This window comes from Acanthochromis polyacanthus, chromosome 8 (genome assembly GCF_021347895.1).
Source record: "Acanthochromis polyacanthus isolate Apoly-LR-REF ecotype Palm Island chromosome 8, KAUST_Apoly_ChrSc, whole genome shotgun sequence".
NCBI lineage: Eukaryota > Metazoa > Chordata > Actinopteri > Pomacentridae > Acanthochromis > Acanthochromis polyacanthus.
Genome location: NC_067120.1, coordinates 24,811,991 through 24,837,823, shown reverse-complemented (window position 1 = coordinate 24,837,823; position 25,833 = coordinate 24,811,991). Strand labels below are relative to the sequence as shown.

At 45.4% G+C, this 25,833-nt stretch overlaps 1 protein-coding gene across 6 annotated transcripts in view; it reads right to left on the bottom strand.

Moving 5' to 3' along the window:
• The window catches only part of LOC110959664 (RNA-binding Raly-like protein), a 99,108-nt gene that overhangs the window by 9,618 nt on the left and 63,657 nt on the right, over positions 1-25,833 (bottom strand). For 3 of the 6 annotated variants that reach the window (XR_007943792.1, XR_007943793.1, XM_051952247.1), the window contains 2 exons: positions 19,590-19,703; positions 13,803-13,966 (listed from right to left, as the gene is read on the bottom strand). Coding sequence is in view for 4 of the 6 variants with exons in the window: in XM_051952247.1 (XP_051808207.1) it covers positions 13,803-13,966; positions 19,590-19,703 (278 nt within the window). In the remaining 2 variants the exon portion in view is untranslated. The other 3 variants (XM_051952246.1, XM_051952245.1, XM_051952248.1) reach the window with 3 other exon arrangements.

Below are 25,833 nucleotides of genomic sequence, written 5' to 3'. Positions count from 1 at the left end.
GGAGCCGTGCAGGTAGTTGATTACCTGAGTGGAGTCAGCTGAGAAGCTAGACTCCACTCAGGCACCGAGCTGTAGGGGGAGAGACAGGGCAGAGGAGCGGATGGGAGACAACCAGACAAACAGGGCAGAGGAGCGGACGGGAGACAACGAGACAGGGCAGAGGAGAGGATGGGAGACAACGAGACAGACAGACAGGACAGAGGAGCGGAACTGTGACAGTACCCCCCCTCAACGGGCACCTCCCGGCGCCCCATGGACCCAACCAAACCTACCGGGGCAACCAAGGAGCAGACAGAGACACGCATACAGACACAGGGACCAGACGGAACAGAAGGGACCAAAAGGACAGGAAGGGCAGAAAACAAGGGGAACAGACAGGAGGGAAGGACGAAAGGGACTGAAACGACAGGAGGGACGGAAGGAACAGGAAGGACGGGAGGGAGAGAAATGGGAGAGGGACTGAACTAAGACTGAACTGAGAGCAGGACTGGACTGAACTAAGACTGAGCGAAGCTGAGGACTGGACTGGGCGAAGCTGAGGACTGGACTGGGCTGAGCGAAGCTGAGGACTGGACTGGGCTGAGCGAAGCTGAGGACCGGACCGAGCTGAGCGAAGCTGAGGACCGGACCGAGCTGAGGACTGGACAGAGCTGAGCGAAGCTGAGGACAGGACCGGATTGAGGGAAGGGCAGGACGGGGACTGGACAGGACCGGATTGAACTGAGGGAAGGGCAGGACGGGGACTGGACAGGACCGGACCGAACTGAGGGAAGGGCAGGACGGGGACTGGACAGGACCGGACCGAACTGAGGGAAGGGCAGGACGGGGACTGGACAGGGCCGGACCGAACTGAGGGAAGGGCAGGACGGGGACTGGACTGGGCCGGACCGAACTGAGGGCAGGGAAGGACTGGGCCGGACCGAACTGAGGGCAGGGAAGGACTGGGCCGGACCGAACTGAGGGCAGGGCAGGACTGGGCCGGACCGAACTGAGGGCAGGGCAGGGCGGAGGGTCCGCTCCGGAGGACGGACCGTAGGCTGGACAGGGCGGAGGGTCCGCTCCGGAGGACGGACAGGGCGGAGGGTCCGCTCCGGAGGACGGACAGGGCGGAGGGTCCGCTCCGGAGGACGGACAGGGCGGAGGGTCCGCTCCGGAGGACGGACAGGGCGGAGGGTCCGCTCCGGAGGACGGACAGGGCGGAGGGTCCGCTCCGGAGGACGGACCGTAGGCTGGACAGGGCGGAGGGTCCGCTCCGGAGGACGGACCGTAGGCTGGACAGGGCGGAGGGTCCGCTCCGGAGGACGGACCGTAGGCTGGACAGGGCGGGGATGGACAGGGCGGAGGGTCCGTTCCGGCGGGCGGACCGTAGGTCGGACTGGCTGGGGATGAGTGGGCCGGTGAGTCCGTTCCGGCGGGCGGACCGTAGGTCGGACTGGCTGGGGATGAGTGGGCCGGTGAGTCCGTTCCGGCGGGCGGACCGTAGGTCGGACTGGCTGGGGATGAGTGGGCCGGTGAGTCCGTTCCGGCGGGCGGAAGGTCCGTTCCGGCGGGCGGACCGTAGGTCGGACTGGCTGGGGATGAGTGGGCCGGAGGGACCGCTCCGGGGGACAGCCCGAAGGCGGGACAGGCCGAGACCGGACCGGGCGGAGGGCCCGCTTCAGAGGGTGGCCTGGAGGCCGGACGGGCCAGGACTTGACAGACAGGGTGGATCGTTCAGGGGGACGGCCCGGGGGCGGTAAAGCCAGTATAGACTGCTCCAGAGGACGGTCCTGGGGATTGACAGACAGGCGGGGCCGCTCCGGCGGACGGCCCGGGGGCCGGACAGGTCAGAGGGGCCACTCCGGCGGACGGCCCGGGGGCCGGACAGGGCAGAGGGGCCACTCCGGGGGCGGAGCCGGGTCCGGTGGGTCCTCCGGGGGCGGAGCTGGAGGGAAGGCGCAGAGCCTCTTAAGGGGCTCAGAGAAGGCCTTATGCCTTTCTAAGGCCACTGAGGTCGCGGGGACTGGAGGCGGGGCGTCGTCGACCTCCGCGGGGACTGGAGGCGGGGCGTCGTCGACCTCCGCGGGGACTGGAGGCGGGGGGCCACGGTGCCTCCTGGCCTCACGTCTTCGACGGCCAGGCCGCTTGGCAGGTGGTTCTATGGGCGGCAGGGAGACAGGGCCCGGTTGGCTGCCAGGGGAGCCAGTAGGCGGGTCGCTCAGAGGAGCACTCAAGAAGTCACGGATGTAAGCAGGTAAGTGGTTGGCTAATCCGGGTCGCTGGCCTGCTAGCTTGCGGCCCAGGGTTATGCTTGAGTCTTGGGGATCCTCCCTCCACTTTTCCCACAACTCGTATAGCGCGTTGAAATAAACGCTGTGCTCATCGCAGGAGGAGAAGATGTCCCAGGGCGTGTCTTGGGTTTGGGTCTGATTGTGAGGAACGGAGGTCCGGTTGAAGGTCTGATTCTGGGAAACAGGAGACAGGAGGATGGACGACATGTGGACAACGGGTGGAGGGTCAAAGAGGGGCCTTGATGGGGCAAGATCCCGGGAGCCACGGCACCTCCTGGTGTGGTGTCCTTGGCGGCCAGGTCGCTCAATGGCCGGCTCCACGGTTGGTGGGGACTGGGTGTCTCCTTTCCGGGGGACATGCTGCTTCTTAGATGGTGGTTTGAAGGCTAGTCGGGTTCCCCAGAAGGGAGAGGAGGTGTCATCGGTTAGGGTCTGGGTGTTGGCTGGGTCTGGGGCTGGTGGGGGGGAAGATGGCGCAGGCTGGGCTGAAGATGAGGAAATTTGAGCGAGCAGGGCGATGTTTTGGCTCAAATGTGCCTTAGTGGCGGCAATATCCTGAAAGGCTTGGTTGTATTGAACCAACAGGGCTGGGTCGGGAGCTACCTCGGATACCTGGCCGGTCAAAACAGTGAGTTGACTGAGCATCTTCTGGTAATTGACCGTGAGTTGACGGAGGGTTTGGTGGACTTGCCTGATGTCGGGTGGAGTGAGCCGGTCCGGCCTTGGCGGCGAGTTCTCCGGGTCCATGTCTGGCCAGAGCGTTCTGTCATACAATGAGCGGGTTGGACCTGAGCAGAGAGCCACGCATCCAAGACCAGAGGAGATGTAGAATGATTTATTGGAGGGGATGAATAATGGCAGATGGGGAAAGCCAGGGTGCAGGAGCGGGGGGTTCCAGGCAGGAGTGGGGGTCCAGGCAGGAGTGGGGGGTCCAGGCAGGAGTGGGGGGGTCCAGGCAGGAGTGGGGGGTCCAGGCAGGGGAAACCGGTGACGACTGTCGGTGGGGAGCCGGAGGGGAATGAGGATGGCGGGGGATCCCGGACAGCAGAACTGAGGACGAGGAGCAGGAAAAAACAACGTTAGAAAACAGGCAGAAACTCAAACGGATTTGTTAAAAGGGCTCAAGAGCAAACTGAACTGCATGGTTCTTGTTTAACGCTCTGGCAGGGAGTGGAAGGCTGAGCCGGTCTTTATTGCAGAGGTGAGTCGTTAGTGAATGATCGTCAGCTGTCCGGGAGCCGTGCAGGTAGTTGATTACCTGAGTGGAGTCAGCTGAGAAGCTAGACTCCACTCAGGCACCGAGCTGTAGGGGGAGAGACAGGGCAGAGGAGCGGATGGGAGACAACCAGACAAACAGGGCAGAGGAGTGGACGGGAGACAACCAGACAGAGACAGGGCAGAGGAGAGGATGGGAGACAACCAGACAGAGACAGGGCAGAGGAGAGGATGGGAGACAACCAGACAGACAGACAGACAGACAGGACAGAGGAGCGGAACTGTGACAATTTGTGGATTGTTTACTGATTTCAAGACATGTTTTGGACAAAATATTTTACTGGCTTGTTTTGTCTGGATGTCCAAGGTTGGATTATAGCCGTTTTTTGTGGAATATTTTCATCTGTGACTAGTTATGAGGAGTCAAAGGTGAGTTTTGCTGTTTACGTTATTTGTTGGACAAATGTGTTTATATTACCTGCTGTGGTAATCACATCAAAAAGTGGTTTATACCGGCGGATTCATGAGAATCTAAGCTTTCCATGGGTGTATAATGTTTCTATCATTGAGTTTGCAGCTTCGGTCAATTTAGCAAAATACGTTTGCACATACGGGCCACTTAAGTTTAACGGGGTTCATGCATCTCCATGCATGAAAATGGTCAAAGTCAAAATAACCACAACTGCCTAAAATCACATCACACTTTTCTATCTGTCATTCACCCATACATCATAACATGAAAGTACATACATGGGACTAACCTGGCACAAAAACCATGATGAAGTGGGTTTCCATCCCACTCTCCGGACTTTATTTTCCCACAGTTTCCTTCTTTCACTATTACTGGGAAATCTAAACATGTGGAATCCCTTCTCCGATCGATTTGCGCACCCAAAGGCACAACAGCCCGTCATTTTTCAGGTATTTAGGAAGCGATAAAGGACCTAGAATTACTCTCTGCGGTGTAAACAACGTTAAAGCTCGAGTCCGGAGTTTCCGTTTGTTTTCAATTTATGTATCGTTTAACAAAGCTTAAATGTGTTAGTCTAGTTCGATACTATAATATAATGTTAGTATGACGCGATATGAAAATTTATTCATGAGCTCCGCCTTCCTCTCATAGACCCCCATGTTATTCCAAAAAGCGCCGGTCGCTGCCGACCAATCAAATTCGAGCTTCAGCTTTGTCATGCTGTCAATCAATGGTTACGCGCACAGCAAGCAAGCCCATGCAGAGGTGGGCGAGCTACGCACTACGCAACCGCGCGCACATTTGTTTTGCTTGTGGAGGAGAGAGCATCAGGGATCAGCAACTTCCAGAAAGTTACCAATCCCACGGCTTGCCAGGCCAAGAGACTGCAGGATGTTTTTTGGCTCGGGGTGCTCGCGTCGCTCCCCGACCACGGCCTCCATAGCCCGCCTGACGGCTTCGTTTAGATGCCTGACCTCTGGAGGAAGATGTTGGAGCGTCTGGGACATACTCTTCGTCAGAGGAGTCATGCAATTCTGAACTCTAGATAGAAATAAATAAACAATGTAACACATATACATGCGTAAATGCACTAAGTTTGATAAACAACATCATCGAGAGGAATACACGAGTGTAATCACATATTGAAACTTAACTCGTTCGTACTAGCAGACTCATGTTATTTTGGTATTAGGACAAGTTAGACTCAATACAGAATTCTAACGTAATTCCTTTATTATTTACTAAATGTACTAAATGTAGAAGAGTGGAAAACAGCAAAACAGGCAAGATGCTGCAGCACTCCGGGCACTCCTTTCAGGTACTGCACGCGTGCACAAATAAAGGGGCGAAATCAGAGGGAGGGTGGGACCAACAGTGTTTTGGGAGACGCTGCGATCCAAACTCCGGACACGAGCTTTAACAGGAAAACCCCACGTTCATGAATAGGAAACAAAATGGCGTCTATAGATCACGTGACCAAAATTTTTTGGACCCGTCATGTCGATACTCTGATAATATAGGGACTCTAATCTGACTGCAGAGGGGCCAGCTACTAGGGTACAGTGCCGTTCAATAGTTTGGGGTCACTTGGAAACTTACAAATGTCCTTATTTTTGAAAGAAAAGCATTTTTTAAATTGAAGATAATATTAATGAGAAGTACAGTCTAGACAGTGCTAACCACCTTTCCACTGTGCAGCCCAATTGGAAAACCCTTGTACAATTATGTCAGCAGATGAATAGAAGTGTGAGTTTTCATGGAAAACATGGAATTGCCTGGGTGAGTAATAACTTTGGAATGTTACTGTAAATGTCTATAGGGGTAAGCCAATAGTGTAGTTGGGTACAAGCTTTTATTTATCATGCGTGTATAAGTATGAGGGTCAAGATATATACTTGTCCTTCACAATTTGCAGTAATACATCTGTAGGGGTAGTCGTGATATACAGTCATGGAAAAAATTAATTCTGGTCTTTGAGCCCCATCTTTATTGAAGAAGGTTCCGCTGTACACAAATTCATCCCACGGCCTTCAGCCATGCAGTCATCTCATCTGGTTAAGTATACAGCCATGGAAAAAATTATTAGACCACCCTTGTTTTCTTCAATTTCTTTATTGTTTCTTTATTTGTTTATTTTAATGCCTGGTACAACTAAAGGCACATTTGTTTGGACAGATATAATAACAATAAAAACAATTCATAAGAGTTTAATTTCAGAGATGATATCTAGCCATTTTCCATGGTTTTCTTAATAATCAAAATCACTCAACTATGGCATTGCACTGCCAAAAACAGTGCTTTTAGGGATTCCATTCTTTTCTGTCTATTTTAGTCACATGATACACACCGGAGTTAGTACTTGACTGCATTACCATTGTTTCTGATGACTGCAGCCATGCATCCTGGCATGATCTCCACCAGCTTCTGACATTGTTCTGCTGTTCACAGCAACACGTTTCTATTGCAGAAATTCAAACAAATTTGCTTTGTTTTGGGACCTATGGTACTCCATTTCTGATGATTTTTCACAGGTTTTTGATTGGATTTAGATCTGGTGATTGAGTAGGCCAAGACATGGTTCCAGTGTTCTGGTTCTCCATCCAGGCTTCAAGTGACCTTGCCTTGTGGCAAGGGGCATTGTCTTGTTAGAAAAATCCAGTCACTGGAGGCAGGAAAGAGTTTTTCAGCTGATGGAAGAAGACTGATTTATTCGCCCTTCACACAATTGCATTTGCCCTGTTCCATCCATACTGAAACAACCCCAGATTGTCATTGATCCACTCCCATATTTTACTGTAGGGGCAAGACAGTCTGGTTTGTAGGCTTCTCCAGGTTTCTACCTAACCAATAAGTTGGCTGGAGTGGGCATCAACTGTCAGGGCCCTCTCCTCACCCCTTCCAACCTGGCATCCCAAATTTCCCATCCTATCTGTCTCCCCCCTTTTACTCCCCCTCTGTTTATTCTCCTCTCCCTCTCCTTCTTCTACTCTCCTCTCCCTCTCCCTCTCTTGCTCTCCTCTCACTCTGCTCTCTCCCCAGCGCTGCACCTGAGTGGAGTGTGGCTTCACAGCTGCCTCCACTCAGGTGATTAGCCTCTCCCTGAGACCCGGACGGCTGCGTCTCATCACCGTAATTACTCCCTCTGCAATAAAGACCGGCTGAACCTTCCACACCCTGCCAGATTGTTGAACTCGACTTACTAGTCAGTTCTCTCTAGCCATTCCTAGGTACGTTGCAAAATTTGACGTTTCTAACATTTCTGTGTCTCTGCCCTGCCTAGACTCCAGCTGTCCGGGATTCTCCTGCCCTGCCTCCCTGAGACCCCCTCAGAAACCATTCGGCACTCTTCCTTCTTCCCTGGACTCTCTACTCGGTCTGTTTGCCCCCTCTTGGATTCCCCACTTGGCTCTGCCTCCGGATTCTCCAGCCACTCCGGCTTCGATCCGCCTCAGGCTCTGCATCAGTTCCCCTCGGCTCGCCTCCTGGATTCCTCAGCCGAAACCTCCGACTGGAAACACCTCTGGTCCCCATCGGCTCCTCTTCCCTCCGGCGATTCCCCTCAGCATCTCCCACGGGACCGCGAGACATCAGCCGTCGACTGGCTCTTCCACCATCACAGCCCCCTGGATTGTCAGCGTCTTACGTCCCCCTGCACCCGCCTCTTCCCCGGCTCTCTGTCCTCGTCCGTCTCCGGCTGCCAGGGATCCATCCACCACCTCCCGCCGCACTCTGGTCCCCCCAGGACCCACGGCGTCCGCCGATCCCCGGCTCCAGAGCCCCGACCCGATCCACTCCGTTCCACCCCTTCCAGGCAACCCTCACTCCTCTCACTCCTCTCCATATATCCATTTCCAGAGCAATAAAACACTTCAATTTACTCCTGCCTTGGTAGTGTGCTCTCTGCTCGAGTCCACCTCCATCGTTTCATGACATCAACTGACAATAGAATTCATCACCGAAGAGAACCTTAGCCCAATCATCAACAGTCCAATCCTTGTGATCCCCAGCAAAGAGTAACCAGGCTTTCCTATGCCTTTCGTTAATGAAAGGGTTCTTTCGTGTCCTGTGTGACTTCACACCAGCTTCAACAAGTCGGTTTCAAGTCACATTTCTTGACAGTGCCCAATCATTTTGAAGGTTTCGGAGGTCTGATAATGATTCTTGGAAAAGGAAAGGATGAATGCACGGTCATCTCATGGGGTATAAAGAAGTTTCCTGCCGCAACCAGCTAGAAATATGGTAGTACCATGTTCTGCTTGTTTTATCTTGGCGTAATGAACAATGAATGGCTGTCTTGGAAATTTTCGTTTTTTTCGCTACCTGTCTCTCACTCATGCCAATTTCCAGCAGTGCCAAGACAACGGCCTTTGCGGCTTCACATAATTATTTTGTTTTAGGCATTATGTGAGAGCTGACAACTTCTGAGTTGTGCTACGGCTTGAATGTAAGAATGAAACCACTCTAGGCCTTTGCATGTGCAGTGCTGCTTATGACATGAAATGGCCTCTTATATACCCTGGGAATTAAAATTAAGCTTGAACATGTCAAAAAACACATAAAATATAATGTGATCAGCTGCATTTTTTTGTCATGTTCATTGCTGTATTCTTCAGGTAGCATACCTTTAGTGGTACCAGGCATTAAAATGAACAAGAAATTGAAGAAAACAAGGACAGTCTAATAATTTTTCCATGACTGTATACTTGAGCAGTGAGGATGACTGCACGGATTACAGCTGAAGGCTGTGAAATGAATGTGTGTGCAGGGGAACTTCCTTCAATAAGGCTGGGGCTTGAAGACAGTAGAAATAGGCACAATGTCTTCGCTTGAAAGTACTGGAGTTCTAGTGAAAACCAGTGTGTAAGCTTCGTTAAAATCTCTGGTGGCCCGTACAGGAAAATACGGGCCACCAACTCCTGCCAAATCTAAATTTCTGGTAGCCCGTACAAAAAACTAGTGGCCCGTACTTCGCGTTGTTTACATAAAATAAAAAAATAAATATAACTTCTCAGGAAGTCAATTTCTTTTAATGAGCTCTTCTCTTACAACCTGCTTACCATTAGAATCGAAATAATCAGTTTCTCATTACAAAAAAAATCAGTCTCTATTCATCTTTACAATCACAACTTAGTTGAACTAGATGTCCATCTACATCAACATCTTCAAATTGTGCCAATCTCTTCAGCCCAGCAACGACATCTTCCTCAGTCATTTCTGGGTGGAAATCATCCAGAAACCCCTCATCAACATCATCCTCCATGCCTTCCTCTTGCCATTGAACTTCCTCCTCCTCCTCCTCCTCCTCATCAATATCTTCCTAAGCAGCTGCATGCTGCTGGTCTTCTGCTTCCAGCTGCTGGTCTGGTGCTTCCTGAGTCACAGTTGCACTGGGCTGACTGTGGACCACCAGCCTACATTTTTTTCTCAGTCTCTCCATCAGAGCTGGTCTCCTGGGTGCTTTGGCACCACTCAGCCAGCTGTCTATAGCTTGATCTGGGTCAAACTCTCTGACTGAGGATGTACACATCTGGATTGTTATAATGTTGTCCAAGGTGTTGGCAGCCACTCTGGTTCTCCTGTTCGACAAACGGGGAGGAACAGTTGAGGGGGGAATGCGAAATTCATCGCAACAGGAGATAAATTCAACACACGGTGCGCGATACTTGGCAGCGGCAGGCGCCGGCAACACGCGGCAGGCGCCGGCAACACACGGCGCGCCGGCAACACACGGCGCGCTGTGCAAAAGCACAGGTTGCTTGTCTCCCTCATTTCTGATTGGCTGTGAAATTGGAGGGATTTTTTACGTTTTCAAAGAGTTTCATGACAGAAAATCATAAAGATGATGAGCCAGAAGATATTGCTTGATTTAGCCAAAATTTTACTCTTGACATTGGCCTATAAAAGAAAGAAATGACCCTGGGTTCATGCCATATTGCAATCTCGGAAAGAGCATGGAGAATACCACCATTTGATGCCAGATCTCAGAAAAGATCCAGAAAAATTCCGGGCCTACTTTCGCCCCAGAACTTTTTTCCAAAGTGGACCATTAATGTATAGGAGTGGACTGTACTGTGTAACATGCTGTAAGCTCTTTGGTCAGTGAGTGAAACCCTCGCTGATTGGTTGAAGCTCCAGGCGACAGCGACAAAAGTTGAACATTTTTCAACTTTCTTGTATCGCATCGCAAGCCAGCGGGTGCACGTCTACGTGAACGCGCGCGAAATTTCACATGCACGAATGTCGCCATCGTGTTGTTGGGAGGGGGGAAAGCGATGTTCGTCTCGTCGCACAGCAGCCATAGAAAATTAATGGAGCGCGACTGTTGTCTCCTCCTGTGTGTCGAGCCCCTGGACTGAGGGGATATATGGGATACACGGGATATAAGTCGTGAGATATATATATAAGAGCTGCTGCATGGGAGTTGGTTGGCACCAGGGTAAACTTTTATAAGCCAATGTCAACAGTAAAATTTCGGCTAAATCAAGCAATATCTTCTGGCTCATCATCTTTATGCTTTTCTGTCATGAAACTCTGAAAACGTAAAAAATCCCTCTAATTTCACAGCCAATCAGAAGTGAGGGAGACAAGTGATCTGTGCTTTTGCACAGCGCGACGTGTCGCTATCGCCTGCCTTCATGCACCATGTGTTGAATTTATCTCCTGTTGCCATAACTTTCGCATTCCCCCCTCAACTGTCGCTTCCTGTGTGTCGAGCCCCTGACAGCCTGTGCTTTGGGAGGGGGAGGGGCTCACAGCAGCACCTGCTGCTTGTTGAAAACTAACTGCAGAATGATCCGAGTTTTCCTATCAGAGTCTCCAAAACGGCAGAAGAAGTCGCTAGATTTGTCGCTAGTCACTTTTGACAAAAAGCTTTGGAAAGTCGCTAAGTTGGCAACACTGCCTGCACAGAACAAAGCGAAAAGTTATAAATCTTTCAATTTATTTATTTATAAAATGCTTGTTGCCCAGCCGGGTGATGAGAAATGTATAAATTGTATCTGTTTATCGCCCGGACATCGTTCTGGTCGCTTTGGGCGACTTGGCGTCCGCGAACCTTACACACTGGAAAACTGTGTTCCGTAAATGTGGTTTGAGTAATGAGAGCACTGCTTGTGGAAGGAGACATTGCAGCTGTATTTTCTATATGTTATTCTTTAAACTAAAAAAAAACTAAATTCCATTCATCTCCATGGTATGGTGAAATTTCAAATTCATTTGAATATTGTACTGTGTTCTCTGTAATTTTAGCAAACTGGACAAAGTAACATTTTAAAGAAATTTGAAGAAAAAACATTGACCTCTCTGAAGCACCGTGGAGTCCTGAGTTTTTAAAAAACTGTTGTTTGTATTTAACTGATGATTGCATGCCGTAATATAATAAGCTACTGCTGCAAATATCATTGTGTTACAAAATGCAAAACTGAAGCTTCCTTCATTAGAAAAATTCTTCCAAGGAGACAGTATTTGAATGTTTGCTGAAAAAAAAAGTTTTTGGACAGCTCTGATGGCATAGGATGTATCCTGAGCTGTGTTCATCCACTTTGTTTCATTTCAGTTTAGAAACTGCAAATCTGCGCATTTGCTCTGCACAAAGGCATTTCGGTTGGCTGTGTAAGATCACAATGAGACAAGGTGTAAATAGTTAATGGAGCTGCTGCTGCTGTGCCACCTGTGTAAATTGTCTCTCTGAGTTTGGAGACAGCAAAGATTCTCCTGCTGTGTGATGCTGCAGCTGAAAGAAAAAAGAAAAAAAAAGACAACATTCTATATTTGCTTGTTCAGCACAGCATGTTGTCTGAAAACAGATTTCAAAGTTATATGTGAGTTAGTAATGATGTCTTACAGAAAGACTGGCAGGACTGTGATATCAGGAGGCCAAGGCCAGCGGTGGGCTCCTGTCAATTTAAACCCCAGGCTTTGACGGTATTGGGTATAATTGCCATATGGGGGTTATAGTGGTACACACAGTATTTACCCTGTTGGGGTAGCTGTAAAGTAAATGTGGTGTGTATTCATGTTGAATGTTGTCTGTATTCACCCTATTGAGGACAGTTGTGTGGGCAGTCCTGGTATATATTTATACTAGGGGTGTATTATGTATTTACGTACATTGTAGAAGCCGTTTGGGTATTTACTTACTATGTGGTGATAGCAGTGTTCTAAATTCATCATATGCTACGATGTCAGATATGAGGGTATTGAGGTATATTTACTCTATGGGAGTAGCTGTGGGAGTACAGTGGTACACTACTGGTCAAAAGTTTTACAACACCCCAGTTTTTCCATTTTTTATTGGAAATTATGCATGTTAATATCTCATTGAACTTTGAAATGAAAGCATAGAACAAATGAAGTTTAAAAAAATCAATTTAGAAACCAAAATGTATTCTAAACTTTTGACTTATCAAAGTAGTTATCTTTGGCAGATATAACAGCTGAACGCACTCATGGCATTCTTTCCACAATGGAAATCAAACATTCCTTGGAAGGTTCTTGCCAGTTCTGTTACAGAAGTTCCCATAAATGTGCAGCAATTGCAGGTAGCTTTGCTTTCACTCTTCTGTCTAGTTCATCCCAAACCAGCTACATGGGGTTTAAGTCTGGAGACTGTGTGGACCACTCCACGTTTTCAAGCTTGCCATCTTGTTCTTTTTTCCTCAGGAAGTTCTGGCAAAGCTTGGATTTATGTTTTTGGGTCATTATCTTGCTGTAGGATGAACCCCTGACCAACTAGGAGCATATCAGAGGGTACTGCATGGCGCTACAGAATGCTGTGGTAGCTGTTTTGTTTGAGGGTTCCTCTGTACAAGTCACCGACCCTGGATCCAGCGAAACGGCCCCAGATCATCATGTGTCCTTTTCCGTGTTTGACAGTTCGTGTCACACACTGAGGAACCATCCTTTCCTCTCCATTTTTATAGCAACACACTATTTTCTGCAGTACAATGCTGTTTAAATAATGCTCTGGAGGGTATGGTGCCACGGTGTGTTCCAACACTACTTTTATGCAGACAGAGGGGATTGTAAATGATCAAGACAAGTTGGGACACCTGTAGGATTTGGTAGCACCACTTTCATTGTGTAATTCTGAAATTATATTATTTTCCAGTTTTCGGTAACCTTACCTTATTTTCAACCTCTGGCAGTTCTGTCATGTACCGGGCGTTTAGAACCCATGCAGCAGGAAAACAGGCAGGCGGGTGAGTTAATAAGAATTTATTAAACCGAAAACTAAACAAGGAAGCACTCCATAAGGGAGGCACGGGAATTAACAGAACGGGGGGCAAAACAAAACAAAACTAAACTGAGGGCGGACCAGACGGCCGTGGTGAGGGCTAAACTAAAACGGGGAGAGGTGAATCACAGCACGTCCAGGGAATCAGGAGACGAGGTGGGGAGCAGAGCTGAGAGGGCCGGTGGCGAGGATGCGGAGAGGACCGAGGGACGGGCAGATCCGGAGCAGGAAAACAGGGGGTGCACAACGGAGGAGCGGTGATGATAAGGCAAGATAATCCATACAGTCCAAAACAGCGGTGTGCTCGTGAGGGAGTGCAGCGTGTATCCAGCTTGAAGCGTGTAGCAATGATCCAGCAAAGAGTTGAGGGAAAGCCAGGCTTTATATAGAGCTGATTGCTCAGCTGCGCTTTTCCAGACGAGCCGGAGCACAGGAGCGGGAGGGGGCATGACAAGTTCACCACTTACCTTTGTACCATTTCAAACTATTCATTGGACTTAAACTACTCGAATTTTAATTTAAAAAATGGAAAAATTGGAACGTTCTAAAACTTTTGACTGGTAGTGTATATCCTATGGGAGTAACTGGGGGTGTACTGAGATATATTTACCCTGTGGGAGTAGCTGTGGGGGTAGTAGTCCTGGTAGTGCAGTGACTCATCTGCGCTGGCCTCTCCTGGTTCAGGACTCTCTCTCTCCATACTGCAGACTGAACCTTGGTGAGGAGAGTTCAACACACTGGACTCCCTGCTCTGAGGACACTCTGTAACACACACTGACACACACACACACACACACACACACACACACACACACACACACACACACACACACACACACACACATGTTTGTACTTCTATCTTAGTGAGGACATCCATAGGCGTAATGCATTTCCTAGAGCCTTACCCTAACCTTAACCATCACAACTGATTGCCTAAACTTAATCCTTACCCTAACCCTAACCAAACCTCAATTCATACCTGTTCTCTAAAAACAAGTCTTCACCCTCAAACATGGCTGTTTCAAAGTGAGGACCGGCCAAAATGTCCTCACTTTGTAAAAATGTCCTCACTTTGATAGTTAAATGCAGAAAATGGTACACACCTTGTAGCAAGTACAAGAACACACACACACACACACACACACACACACACACACACACACACACACACACACACACACACACACACACACACACACAAGCATCTCATCACATACAGTTTGACTGAATAACCAGACATGAGCAGTGCAATTTCCTCTGCAGGTGTTCTGACAACAAGAAGTAACTGAAGGGTAAACGTAACATTGTTGGGACTTGAAGAGTTATTGGATTTGTTTCACTCTTTACACTATTAACTTGCCCGTTTGACCAATTCCTGCCTGGTGCTTGCAGAGGATGTTATCAGAGCTCACTGAGACACACTAGAGTTACAGCATCATCTTGTCATTTTGTCATTCAGGTGACATTCTAAACTATTAAGTGGATCACAGTATTACAGTTACACGAGATAGACCCTCCAGAAAAACGCGGGCAAAAATCGTTGATTATGCCGGCTAAAATCCTGTATTATGCGAATAAATATGCGGGGTTTTTGTGCCATTTTATGCGGGGAAATTGCGGAAAGTTGCAAAGTATGCGAATAGTTGTGAAATATGCAAAAATATGTGCTATTCACCTGCCGGCTGGTCGCGGAGGGATGTGTCCTCTAATCAGACACTGGGACTGCTGGACTACTGGACTGACAGCCTGTGCTTTGGGAGAGGGAGAACCTCACAGCAGCATCCGCTGCTCGTTGAAAACAGTAACTGCAGAATGATCCGAGTTTTCCTGTCAGTCTCCAAAACGGCAGAAAAAGTCGCTAGATTTGTGGCTCGTCGCTTTTGACAAAAAAAGTCGCTAGGACGCTTTGGAAAGTCGCTAGATTTCGCGAGAAAGTCGCTAAGTTGGCAACACTGGCGCCGCGCTCCGCATCAGCTCGTGCTTCTAGTGTGTCTGTGTGAATGCGCGAACTGATGACTTCAGGCCGGGCGTCACATAAAAACTCACTCACAACTCCATTTATATTGGTTATAGTTTTCTCATTTTATGCGGAAATTGTGAAATCAAGCAGGACCCGCATATTTCTTTTTTTTTCGTGGAAATGTGAGATTCTTGCCAGAATTATGCGCTGTTTTGTGGGGATTATGCGGCTGTTTGGGAAATAATTGACCCCCTCATAATCAGCGGCATTGTGGTGATCAATGCGGGAATTCATGCGATCGCATAATCACGTTTTTCTGGAGGGTCTAATTAGATTTACTATACTGTACGCATATAAAAATGTTAGTTTTAAAGTTCTGCATCTTGTAGAGAAACATATTTTTACAATTGAAAAAATGATGCAATATTCTGCACAACAACTTATGTTTGTATTTTACAAGGCAACCGTTTTTTGAATTTCTATTATAACTCTTAAGTGTTTCAACATGAATGAAATCCATCATCCAATCACTGAAATGCTTAATGCCACAAGTGTGAGTTGGGTACCTCATGTTATAGCCGAACCAGGACCTAAGACACCGAGTGTGTAACATGACAACCCTGCTGTAGCCTTTGCTGGAGTCCATCCATCGCTCATTTCTGTCTCTTCTGCTCCCTTATTTCTATGTCATCTTTTTACTTTATCCTGCATAGTAAATATATTACAGTTTTTCTCAGTCGCTTTGGTACATTTTTCAGATCAAAATTGAAATTCTCAAAACTGCTTGTTTAATCTTCACATCATTGTCACTTGTGCACATCAAAAAAGCAGTTTCTCATTTTTTTTGGACATGTTGCAAATGTGTTGGTACATCCATGCAAATGATTATGTACAATTCTCTGTTGTTTCCTACATTATCAGTTGCTTATGTCATGTTGATCAAAATGTATTATAATGGGTCTCTGTTGAATACCCCCGACAACATTTAGGCATTAGTTCATCGCATAATTCTTTGCATGCAAAATGATTGAACAAGCTGTCAAAAAATGCCAAGGATATTTCTATACATTTCCATTATACTTTTTTTCTAAATCTGTCCTGTCCAGGTGAATCTTAACTTTCTCTAACGAAGGGAAATGTGTGAAGGTTTAGGGTTTTCTGAAACCACTCAAAGATGCAAGAGAAGATATTTTTTACGTAGATGAGAATTTGTGGCCGAACAGAAAGGAACATCAGGAGGTGTAGGAAGACTGCACTGTACTTCCTACATCACTGCATGCACAGTTTTCCCTAAGGAGATGTTCACACTTCTACTTTTGCATTTTTGTTTTTTTCTTTGTGCTATGTTGCGCTGTTTTCCTTTCTGGATCACAATGGCATGGTCTGTCAACAAATTACAATACAAACAGTAAAAGCGTAAATGTGAGTCTTGTCCAGTCTCTTGTGATCAATCTCCCACATACACTAATCTGGAACTTACATTTTACAATGACTGTCATCAAAACTTTAGCCAGAGTTTACATCAGAACATCACTCCAAAGTACACTGTTATAATGACAACATGACTAAACAATTTAACTGTCTTATCCACACACAATTACACAAGGACTTGTCATTCTGATGCCATAGATATTTACTTTTGAGAGATGAACTCAGGATTTTGAGCAAGAGACTGGCTTTTGCAGGTAATCCTGCTGTAATGCTGTGTTGCTATTTGTACAAACCGTTTTGAGAAATGCACTTACTGTTTCGCAAATGTCCAGGATGATTTGAGAAATGTACCAAAGCGACTGACAAAAACTGTAAAACAACACAGTCATAGAGATTCCCCTTGTCTTTTATCTGTGCTGCTGGTTGTTGGTGAATATACCAGTAACCTGATTTAATTCCATGTAGTTCATTCGACCTTTGTTTATCCTGCAGCAGCTTTCTTCAAAGCCGGACAGTGTCGAGATGTGACTAAACTTGGTCAAAATCAAAGGTCTTTCAGTGCTGTTAAAATAATGATTAAAATCAGTGCAGACCTCCATCTGCTTTTGCCAATGAAACTGAGTCTGCATGCAACCTAAAAGACGACATGTATTTTGATTTTGGTGCAAAGGGTTTTAGATATGTATTATGTGAGAATGTTGGGGTCATCGGCCAGCACTTGTTTATATATAGCTGTAGACACTGTAACACCTTGCCACAGAGGGAAAGAAAAGTTTTCTTATTTTTATGCCAGAAAACATTTGAAATAACCTAAAAAACTGAAGAGTACATGTCACCTTGGATAATTTCCTAATCTATTTATCCACAGGAGGAAATTTTCTTCCTGCAAGAACGAAAAATAAAACCTACATACACGCAGACGGAGAGCTGAGTGACGGCAAGATAACTCCTGATCGCTGAAAGGGAGCTTATGAAAGGTTATGAAGCCGGTGTTTATCGCTGTTTACCTCACTGTCATAATTCACACTCCACTGGTGGCAGTTCTGCCACTGAACCATTACTCACAGATGCAGTATGATAGTAGCACACATCTGATGGTAAACACCACGAGTCTCTTTGCATCACTAAATGCCACACTGCCAGTCCCCCCACAGATCACAGTAATAAAGCTGAGTTTAGACTTCATTTGTTCTCTGCAAGCTTAAAGCTGTATCAGATTGACGTGCGTGGCTGACATTGTTATTTAATAAAGCTGGGATGCCTGTCAGTGTCAAACACTTCCAATGAAATGGACAAGAGTCATGTATGTATATACATATATATATATATATATATATATATATACAGACAGACAGATAGACAGATAGATAGATATGACTATTCTAGCTGGAAACGGCTTATTTTAAATGGAATATCCACATAGAGGATAGAGGTACAGAGGCCCATTTCCAGCAACCATCAATCCTGTGTTCTCATGGTACATTGTGTTAGCTAATGGTGCTGAAAAGCTAATTGATGATTAGAAAACCCTTGTTCAATTATGTTAGCACATGACTAAAAATGTGATTTTTCATGGAAAACATGAAATTGTCCGGGTGACCCCAAACTTTTGAACAGTAGTTTAAATACACTACTTACTAAAATTCAATGAATTGATTAGACTAAAAGATGCAGGTCTAAAGGACTACCTCATGGGCTACAACTAGCTCTGTAAAAAAGTGGGAAAAAAATGGGCCAGTAGACTTTAATTGGCAGTGCTGTTAAAATAATCCAAGCATGTACATTTTTAAAGAAATTTAGCCCACTCACAACCTAGACGTCTAAGTGATCTTTTGACCTGAAAATCAAAAGTAATGTTTTAGTTGGTGACCATTGATTTTACCAGCTGAAATGAAATGTTTGATGCATTGAAAAATCCCTTGACCAAATTGGCTAGAAATTATTGGAAATACTAAACATGAGTCATTCTGGCCCTAGTCAGAAAATTTGTGGCTATAAATGTGATGGTGGCGATTTTGGAAATTATTGCTTCAATAATTTATTGCTCTCCGACTCCTTAATTCAGACTTAGTTGGTCTTTTGGAACTTTTGATTTATGAGCAGTGATTTATTACCAGGGACAGTTTAGTAAGCAGTAAGGTTTGCAAGTGCAATTACTGTTCTGTTTGTACTTAAAGTAAAGTTAGCCATGTGTCATTTGCCTTTTGTTTGCATTAAGCGAGCATTTGGTATGACTTGAGGTAGCAGGGTGTGTTTCCAGCAGACATGTGAAAGGCATCCCCACGGTGTGGGCCATAAACTGAGACTCTCGGTTTCAAACTTGCTTCAATGGATGCCTACATCTGGTTCTCCAGAAAGTCCGCAATTGTATTACATTTGCTCCTCAAATTGCCACTTCCCAGCTACTATACCTTGACTAATTCTGTCTGTAAGATGAATCAGATTTGTGATGTGTGTCAAATGATGCATTTCAAACTGCAGACAATATGAATTGTATCTAATAATGCAGATAAAGAGTAATGGTACAGCTTCTAGGTCCCAGGTGAAAAGCCAATATCTGCAGATAAGCCATGTGGAAGATGAGGCAATTTCTTTTCCTGTTTTTTTTTTTTACTGTAAAGTCAATCAGTCTTACAATCATAGTACAGTATTATGAGACTGTACCAGCAACTATAACTGTTCTGTAGCTAACAACAAACACATGCAAACATGTTTATGTCTTTTTTTCTACAATATTTATTCCTAAAATATCATTTCTAATGTCTGAAATACATTCTTATTTCTTAATATTCTCAGTATTGAGAAACACTTAAAATGATCGTATTATCTTTGGGCAATTGAACCTCAGATCAGTCAAACTCTGAAACTAGGGCATGGTAATGGGCCTAAAGTAGGACAGGTGGTTTTAGCAGGGTTGACAGAAACCCCATACCAGTAATAAGTGAACATACAGACAATAAACAGTATTAAGGGACAGGAAGCTGTCCAGCTGTTTGCTGTCTCTACCTGAACAGTCCTTCCGCTGTCTGTCCATCTTGTCTACGCAGTCCAACAGGCCATCAATCTGAACCTTGATCACTGTCAGCTCACTCTTTATGGCAAGAAGCTCTGCCATCTTCACTGAGGAGAGACAGATAGAGATGAAGGAGAGTTGAAGCAATGGATACTATACTGCCAACAGTATCTGAACACACATTTGCATTTTTCTGTGGTTTGGGCACCTTAGTCTTAATCAAGACAAATTGTATTACTAAAGCATTCAGTAATTCAGTATTTTTGACGACAGTAATCTTCCAACTCTCTCTCGTTTGTAACTATTTGTATTTGTCAATTTTCCTGTTTATTTTAAAGGCCCCATGGACAAAGCCAAGAAATGATTTTTCCAGTTTGGTGGGGAAAAACTTGATTGGCTTGACAGAGCCCCGACTTCAATGCCTGTAGGACAAATTGAAATTCAGACTGTGAGTCAAACCATACATCACCCAACATTCACGGTTAATGTCACTAAATTACATACCTAATTTCAACATATGGTAGACAGCCCGAACCTACCAACATCATAGACAGGGCTGATTTTGAGTGTGTTTGAAAGTACATTTTCTTCCCTATAATTCTGTTGAAACACACTTGAAAATCAGTCTTGACCACGTTAGGGTTTTACAATTCATACACACCCAAGTATCATTCAGTGACTCCTGCAGTCATCAAGCATGCAGTCATGCACCATCAGTTATTCTTAGCACTGTACTCCCACCTTCTTCAACTGCATGAGCCTTCAGTCTCACTGTGCTCCATAATGGACCAATGGCACCGCCAACAGCTCACCAAATGACCCTGAAAACTACTTCTATCCTGAAAGCTTTTCGACCTCGGAAGCTAGCAAAGGCAATCTAATTTCCTTGTGATGGGGCGCAGTAAAAACTATTAAGGCTTGTAATAAACTAGTATAAACAATTCTTATTTGCTATGCACTATTAACTCAGTCTAATTGCGAGCGCTGATAGGCTCGGCTGGGTTATAGCAGGAAGGAGAGCCCTGTGGTACAGAAGCTTTTAATGAAGAGACCATCTGGAGTGCCCCCCACCTGCCTTCTCTCCTACACCCTGGGGCCCTGCAACTGAGATGAGCTGTCACACAGACGAAAGATAACATGAACAAGGTTTAGAAGGGCAGAAGGAGAAATATCCTCAGCGCGCCATGTTTCCGAAGGAGCTCATGCTACCTGCAGATGTAAAGAAGAAGGCTAAATGTTACTATCACAAGCTCACAAGTGTGAGCATCACGGCAGCCTTTAATTGGAGAGGGTTGCGATGTCAAACACTGTTTGCAAACAGAGGGGTGGCGGGGTCTCTGCCCTTTTTGGTTAAAATTATTTAATATTCAATCCCACATGACTGCCTGCACTGCTTCTGCCACCAGGATTCACTCACAGTCAACAGAATTTCTTTCATCCTTTACACCTGCAGAATTACAGTCAAAACGCGAGAATGCTTACTGATGCTTTCATTAGGTTCAGAGTCATTCAAGAATTGCAGGACATTTGGGCTTCAAAATCTTGGAAAAGTAAACCTTCTTTAATTTTCTGCTACATATTCATCAGTAACAGGCAGTACACTAGCACAGGATTGATTGGCTCACCTTACACATCAATTGTACCATTTTTATTACGTTTTATTTGCTGTTTGCTAACCCTACTCTAATCACAGTAACAGAGTTGCTAATCCATGCTAATGTTAGCTTTTTGCAATTGCAATGCTCGATCCCTCTTAATGATCACCTTACAAGAAACAGCTATAAGCTAAATTTGGACCTTTTGATCAAGTTAAACTAAGAGTTATATTTACAGTTAAGAAGAGACTAAAATAATTTTGTTTTCAGCTGAAAACGACGAGGAAGAAAAAATTATTTTGAATATGTGATTTTCTGTTCTTTATACAAACATTGGGTGTCTACTATGTCAGTTTTTTTCTTGTGATTTCATGGCTGTGGATTGATTATTTGACCTATCTTGCTTTTCTTTTTTATGTCTTGACGGTTCTAACAAAATCTAACAAAAGCCATGTATTTAATGGTAGGCATGTTTGATATTTATCGGGCAGGTTATGATTATACTGCTAGCACAGGAGACACTGTTGCCACGCAATACTAAATATTCAAGCCTTGAGGCTAATACAAGCCACGGATATAAAATCTGACAGTTAAAAAAATCACCTCCAGTTCTTCCTGAAGAGTAAACAAACCATGGTGGGTGCACCTCCCCAACAGCTTTGTCATCCAGACTGCTTCAGTTTTCTGCTCTTGTATTCTCTCACTGCAAAGTATTTTTAGCATTACAAGTTGTTGCTCCTGAATCTCCATGCTATTTACATCTGCTTCCCCATGAGATTACGTGGGGTAGAGCACTGCAATCTGACTGCTCCATTTGGCACAATAATCTTAGTGTGTAATGTGCAATTGTTTTCAAATCTTGTAGCGCATGTCTGCAATTAAAAAGAGGATCTATGAAGTTTCTATTTATGTGCATGATGCAGTCTGATTTCAAAAAATTGTTCAAACATTTGCTGTGTGACCCTGTAAACTTTCAGTGTGGGACTATCCATACCATTATTGTCCTTTAGAATTGGGTTTCGGGTCAAACATGTATAGCTGAATTACTCCAATACAACTTTTGGAGACTGTGAAATAAATATTTGGATTTTTGACACTAATAATACCCTACAGTATGCACTGCCCTTATACCTTTTGCATTGTTTTTGAGGTACAGTAAAAACCTACCTGTACTGATTTGTGTTTTTGCTGAATAATATTGTACACTAATCTGCTGGCTATGATATTAGTGGTCAGTAAATGTTAAGTCAAATTAAGCTACTGCCACAAAGTGAATTAAATTTTTTTTTGTAAACAGTTGTCATTTTCATTTTGTAAGATCAATGCCAAGGAATGTAGTGGAGTTATGTGATCAGTGCACATTTGTCCATCTGTTTATCTGTCTGTCTGTTCACAACATTAGTCAAAAACGGACAAACGGATTTGGATGAAATTTTCAGGGAAGTTTAGAAATGACACAAGGACCAAGTCATTAGATTTTGGTAGTAATGTGGATTATAGTCTGGATCCACAGATTTGCTAAAGATTTCTGTATCATTGTGAGATAGTGGCACGGCATCACTGTAACTATGACTACAAGTGAATGCTATGTCAGCTGCCTGCTGACGATCACATAATTGCAATCCTACTACAAATTGACAGCTGCAGACTTATTGGGAGTTGTTCGTCGGAAATGATACAAGGAACAATTCATTAAATTGTGGGGGTCTTTCCTAGTCCCATCAGTTCCTGCCGCCTGCAACATATTTAGGTCACCCAATTCAGTATCCATACATAACGTACTCATGTATAACACACCTGTGCTCAGCGCAAGGTCATTTTGTTTGTGGGTACATCTATGTTAAATGGCCACATTCTATGTTGCCGTGATTTCTGATCATCCACAACTAATAAACAAATGCGGCATGTTACGGGGGTAGTGGGGACTGAGTTTATTGTCTGTTTTGATATTTTTCTTTTCTGTATTCATTGCATGTTTTGGGATTTATATTGTTGGTGTTTTGATTATATTGCATGTTTTCTTTATTATTATTATCAGAATTTTCTATTGAGTTTGAGTTTCCCACTACCCGTAAACGCCTCTGATGAGGCAATAGGCTGCACCTGTTTGGGTTCTCCCTTCCTTCCACAGGAGCCAATGGTAGCGGGGCTGGAGGTGCCGGCGGCTGGTGGAGAGAACCATAGATATATACAAACGCTAGATGTCTCGAGACGGAGTCGGCGGCGTCGTCACTTGGCGGCCATCTTAGGACAGGGGACTGCTCTGGCGCACTGTACTGTAGTCAATGGTAAGGTGGATGATTTCCTCACTTTAACACTCATAACTCGCTCAATTCTTGATTGATTTACAAACGGTTTAGTTTATTACAAACCTTATTAACGTGGCTATGATTCAGGCTCAATTCCGAAATCGCAGTTTTTCGTTTTGAAAAATGCGGCATAGTTGTGTGTCTTTTCTGCCTGGCTACTCACATTGAAGATGGTGTTACTCACAATCTGATTTTCAATTATTAGGTTTTCCTGAGACCAACGTTTTTTGAGAACCTAATCTTTAGGCGAAATTACATTCTTTGTGGTTGTGGTTGTATTTATTTGCTTGTTAAGAGACTTTGATTGAGACCTTAGACTTATTGTTTGTATACATCTATGCCTGGATTAGTTAGCCTGCAGTCGAAATGCATTGTGGGTAATGTAGGCACCAGGTTCATGAAAAGAAAAGACATCATCTCTTTTTGTTGTGCATTGATTTTGGTTGAGCTTTGTTTTTATCTGTGCATTAGAAAGCTGATAGTAATAAAAAAGTGCAATGCTAAATATTAAAATTACATTTACATCCATTTATGCTGAAAAAAGCTGATATCTGTGTTCATTATTATATGAATTCAATGGTTTTAATTATTCTTATGTAAGCAGTAAAACAAGTACATCTCTGACGTTTATAACAAACCAAGCTGTTGTAAAATCGGTTGAAAATTGAGCAATCTACAGTGATTTTAAAATCCATGCTCCATTGACTTTAATGTTATGAGTGATCGAGCAGCCCTGTCCCAAGATGGCCGCCATGTGGCGACGTTGCTCCCCATAGGCTGACAGCGCTCATGAGCCATCTAGTGTTTGTATATATCTATGGAGAGAACTATTTAGGAGTCAATGGAGGACAACAAGGAGAGCGTTCTGGGATAAACACTGCAGAGGGTGGCCCAGCGGAGAGGGACGACGCGGAGGACAGAGGCAGACAGTGACGCAGAGAGAGAAAGCCATAGTGCTACGACATGACATACTCGCAGCGGCAGGGCAATTAAACTCTGCCTGGCGGGTGAGTATCCTTTGGGGACTCTGTAGTAGCGTTTTGGTGTGTGCACGTTATCGTGGTTGTGGCTTTGAGAGAAAGAGACTTCCGCACTGGCAGTGGATCTGTGTCTTCTAGGTTGTTTTCCCCCTGGACACGAGCCAGGCTTAGGAGGAAGTTGGACGGATCCCGTGACGGCCGAATTGAGTGCCCCGCGTCCCACGGCCCCCGAGACGATTCAGACGGTGGATTTTAATGAGGGATTTTACCTTTTAAGCGGATTTTAATGAAGGACTGAGGTGACGTTGGATTGTTTCCCCTGCTGGCTGCAGGCCCGAGGAGTGTAACGTAGGAGTTTAACCTGTACTGTATGAGAAGAAATTCATCTTGTAATTAAATGATTGTTTGCCACCGGCATCTGGTTTTCTCGCCCTTTGTATATTACTGTTGCTGACAAGGTGCTCCACCCGATCGTTAAGAACCTAGTGCAAAACCTTAACAATATTAATAATCTGGTCATTTTCCCTGTTAAATCCAAAAGAAACCCACTCGGCGGGTGACAGATTTTTGGCGGTCAGCAGGATCGGGTTTTCACAGCACCTGCAGTGACTGAACAGAGAGGCCAGAATGATGATGCCGGTGTATCCTGGGGCCCCTTGGTTGCCAAGGTTTAAAGGGCCCAGTGATGAGGTGAAATACAGTGAGTGGAAAGAGCAAATTCAGGGTTTACTGGGCACACAGGAACTAGTCGAAGCTAGGAAGGTTGAGATTGTCTTGGAAGCATTAGCCGGGGAAGCTAAACGCCAGCTTAGTGTTTTAGATTGTGATGAGAGGGACCACACTCGTAAAATCTTTTTGTATTTGGACACGCTATATGGGGATAGGACCCCGGCGCCGGTGCTGAGATCTCAATTTTTTAGCTGTGTACAGAAACAAGATGAAACCGTGCCTTCTTATATATTAAGGTTGAGAGAGCTACATTGCAGGCTGCAGCGGCACGATCCTGATAGCGCCCCCTCTGATGCCGCCCTGAGGGATCAACTGTTGTTGGGGTTACAGGATGGAACTTTGGCCCAAGCGCTTAAAGTATATGCTCGTCATAACCCAGATGAAACCTTTGCCACCATTCGTCAGGAGGCACTCCTGCTCGACTCGGAGTGCGGGAATTCCAAGCCAGAGGTAACCTGTGCGTCTGTGAATAAACCCTGTGTGTCTGCTTTAACTCAGGATGCTAATTGGAAGGAGACTTTGAAGCAGGAAATAATGGATGATGTGAGAGCGCAGGTGTCTGGATTGACGCAAGATTTGTTGAGAGAGATGAAACCACTCCTCCAGCCTACCAGCAGGGAAAGG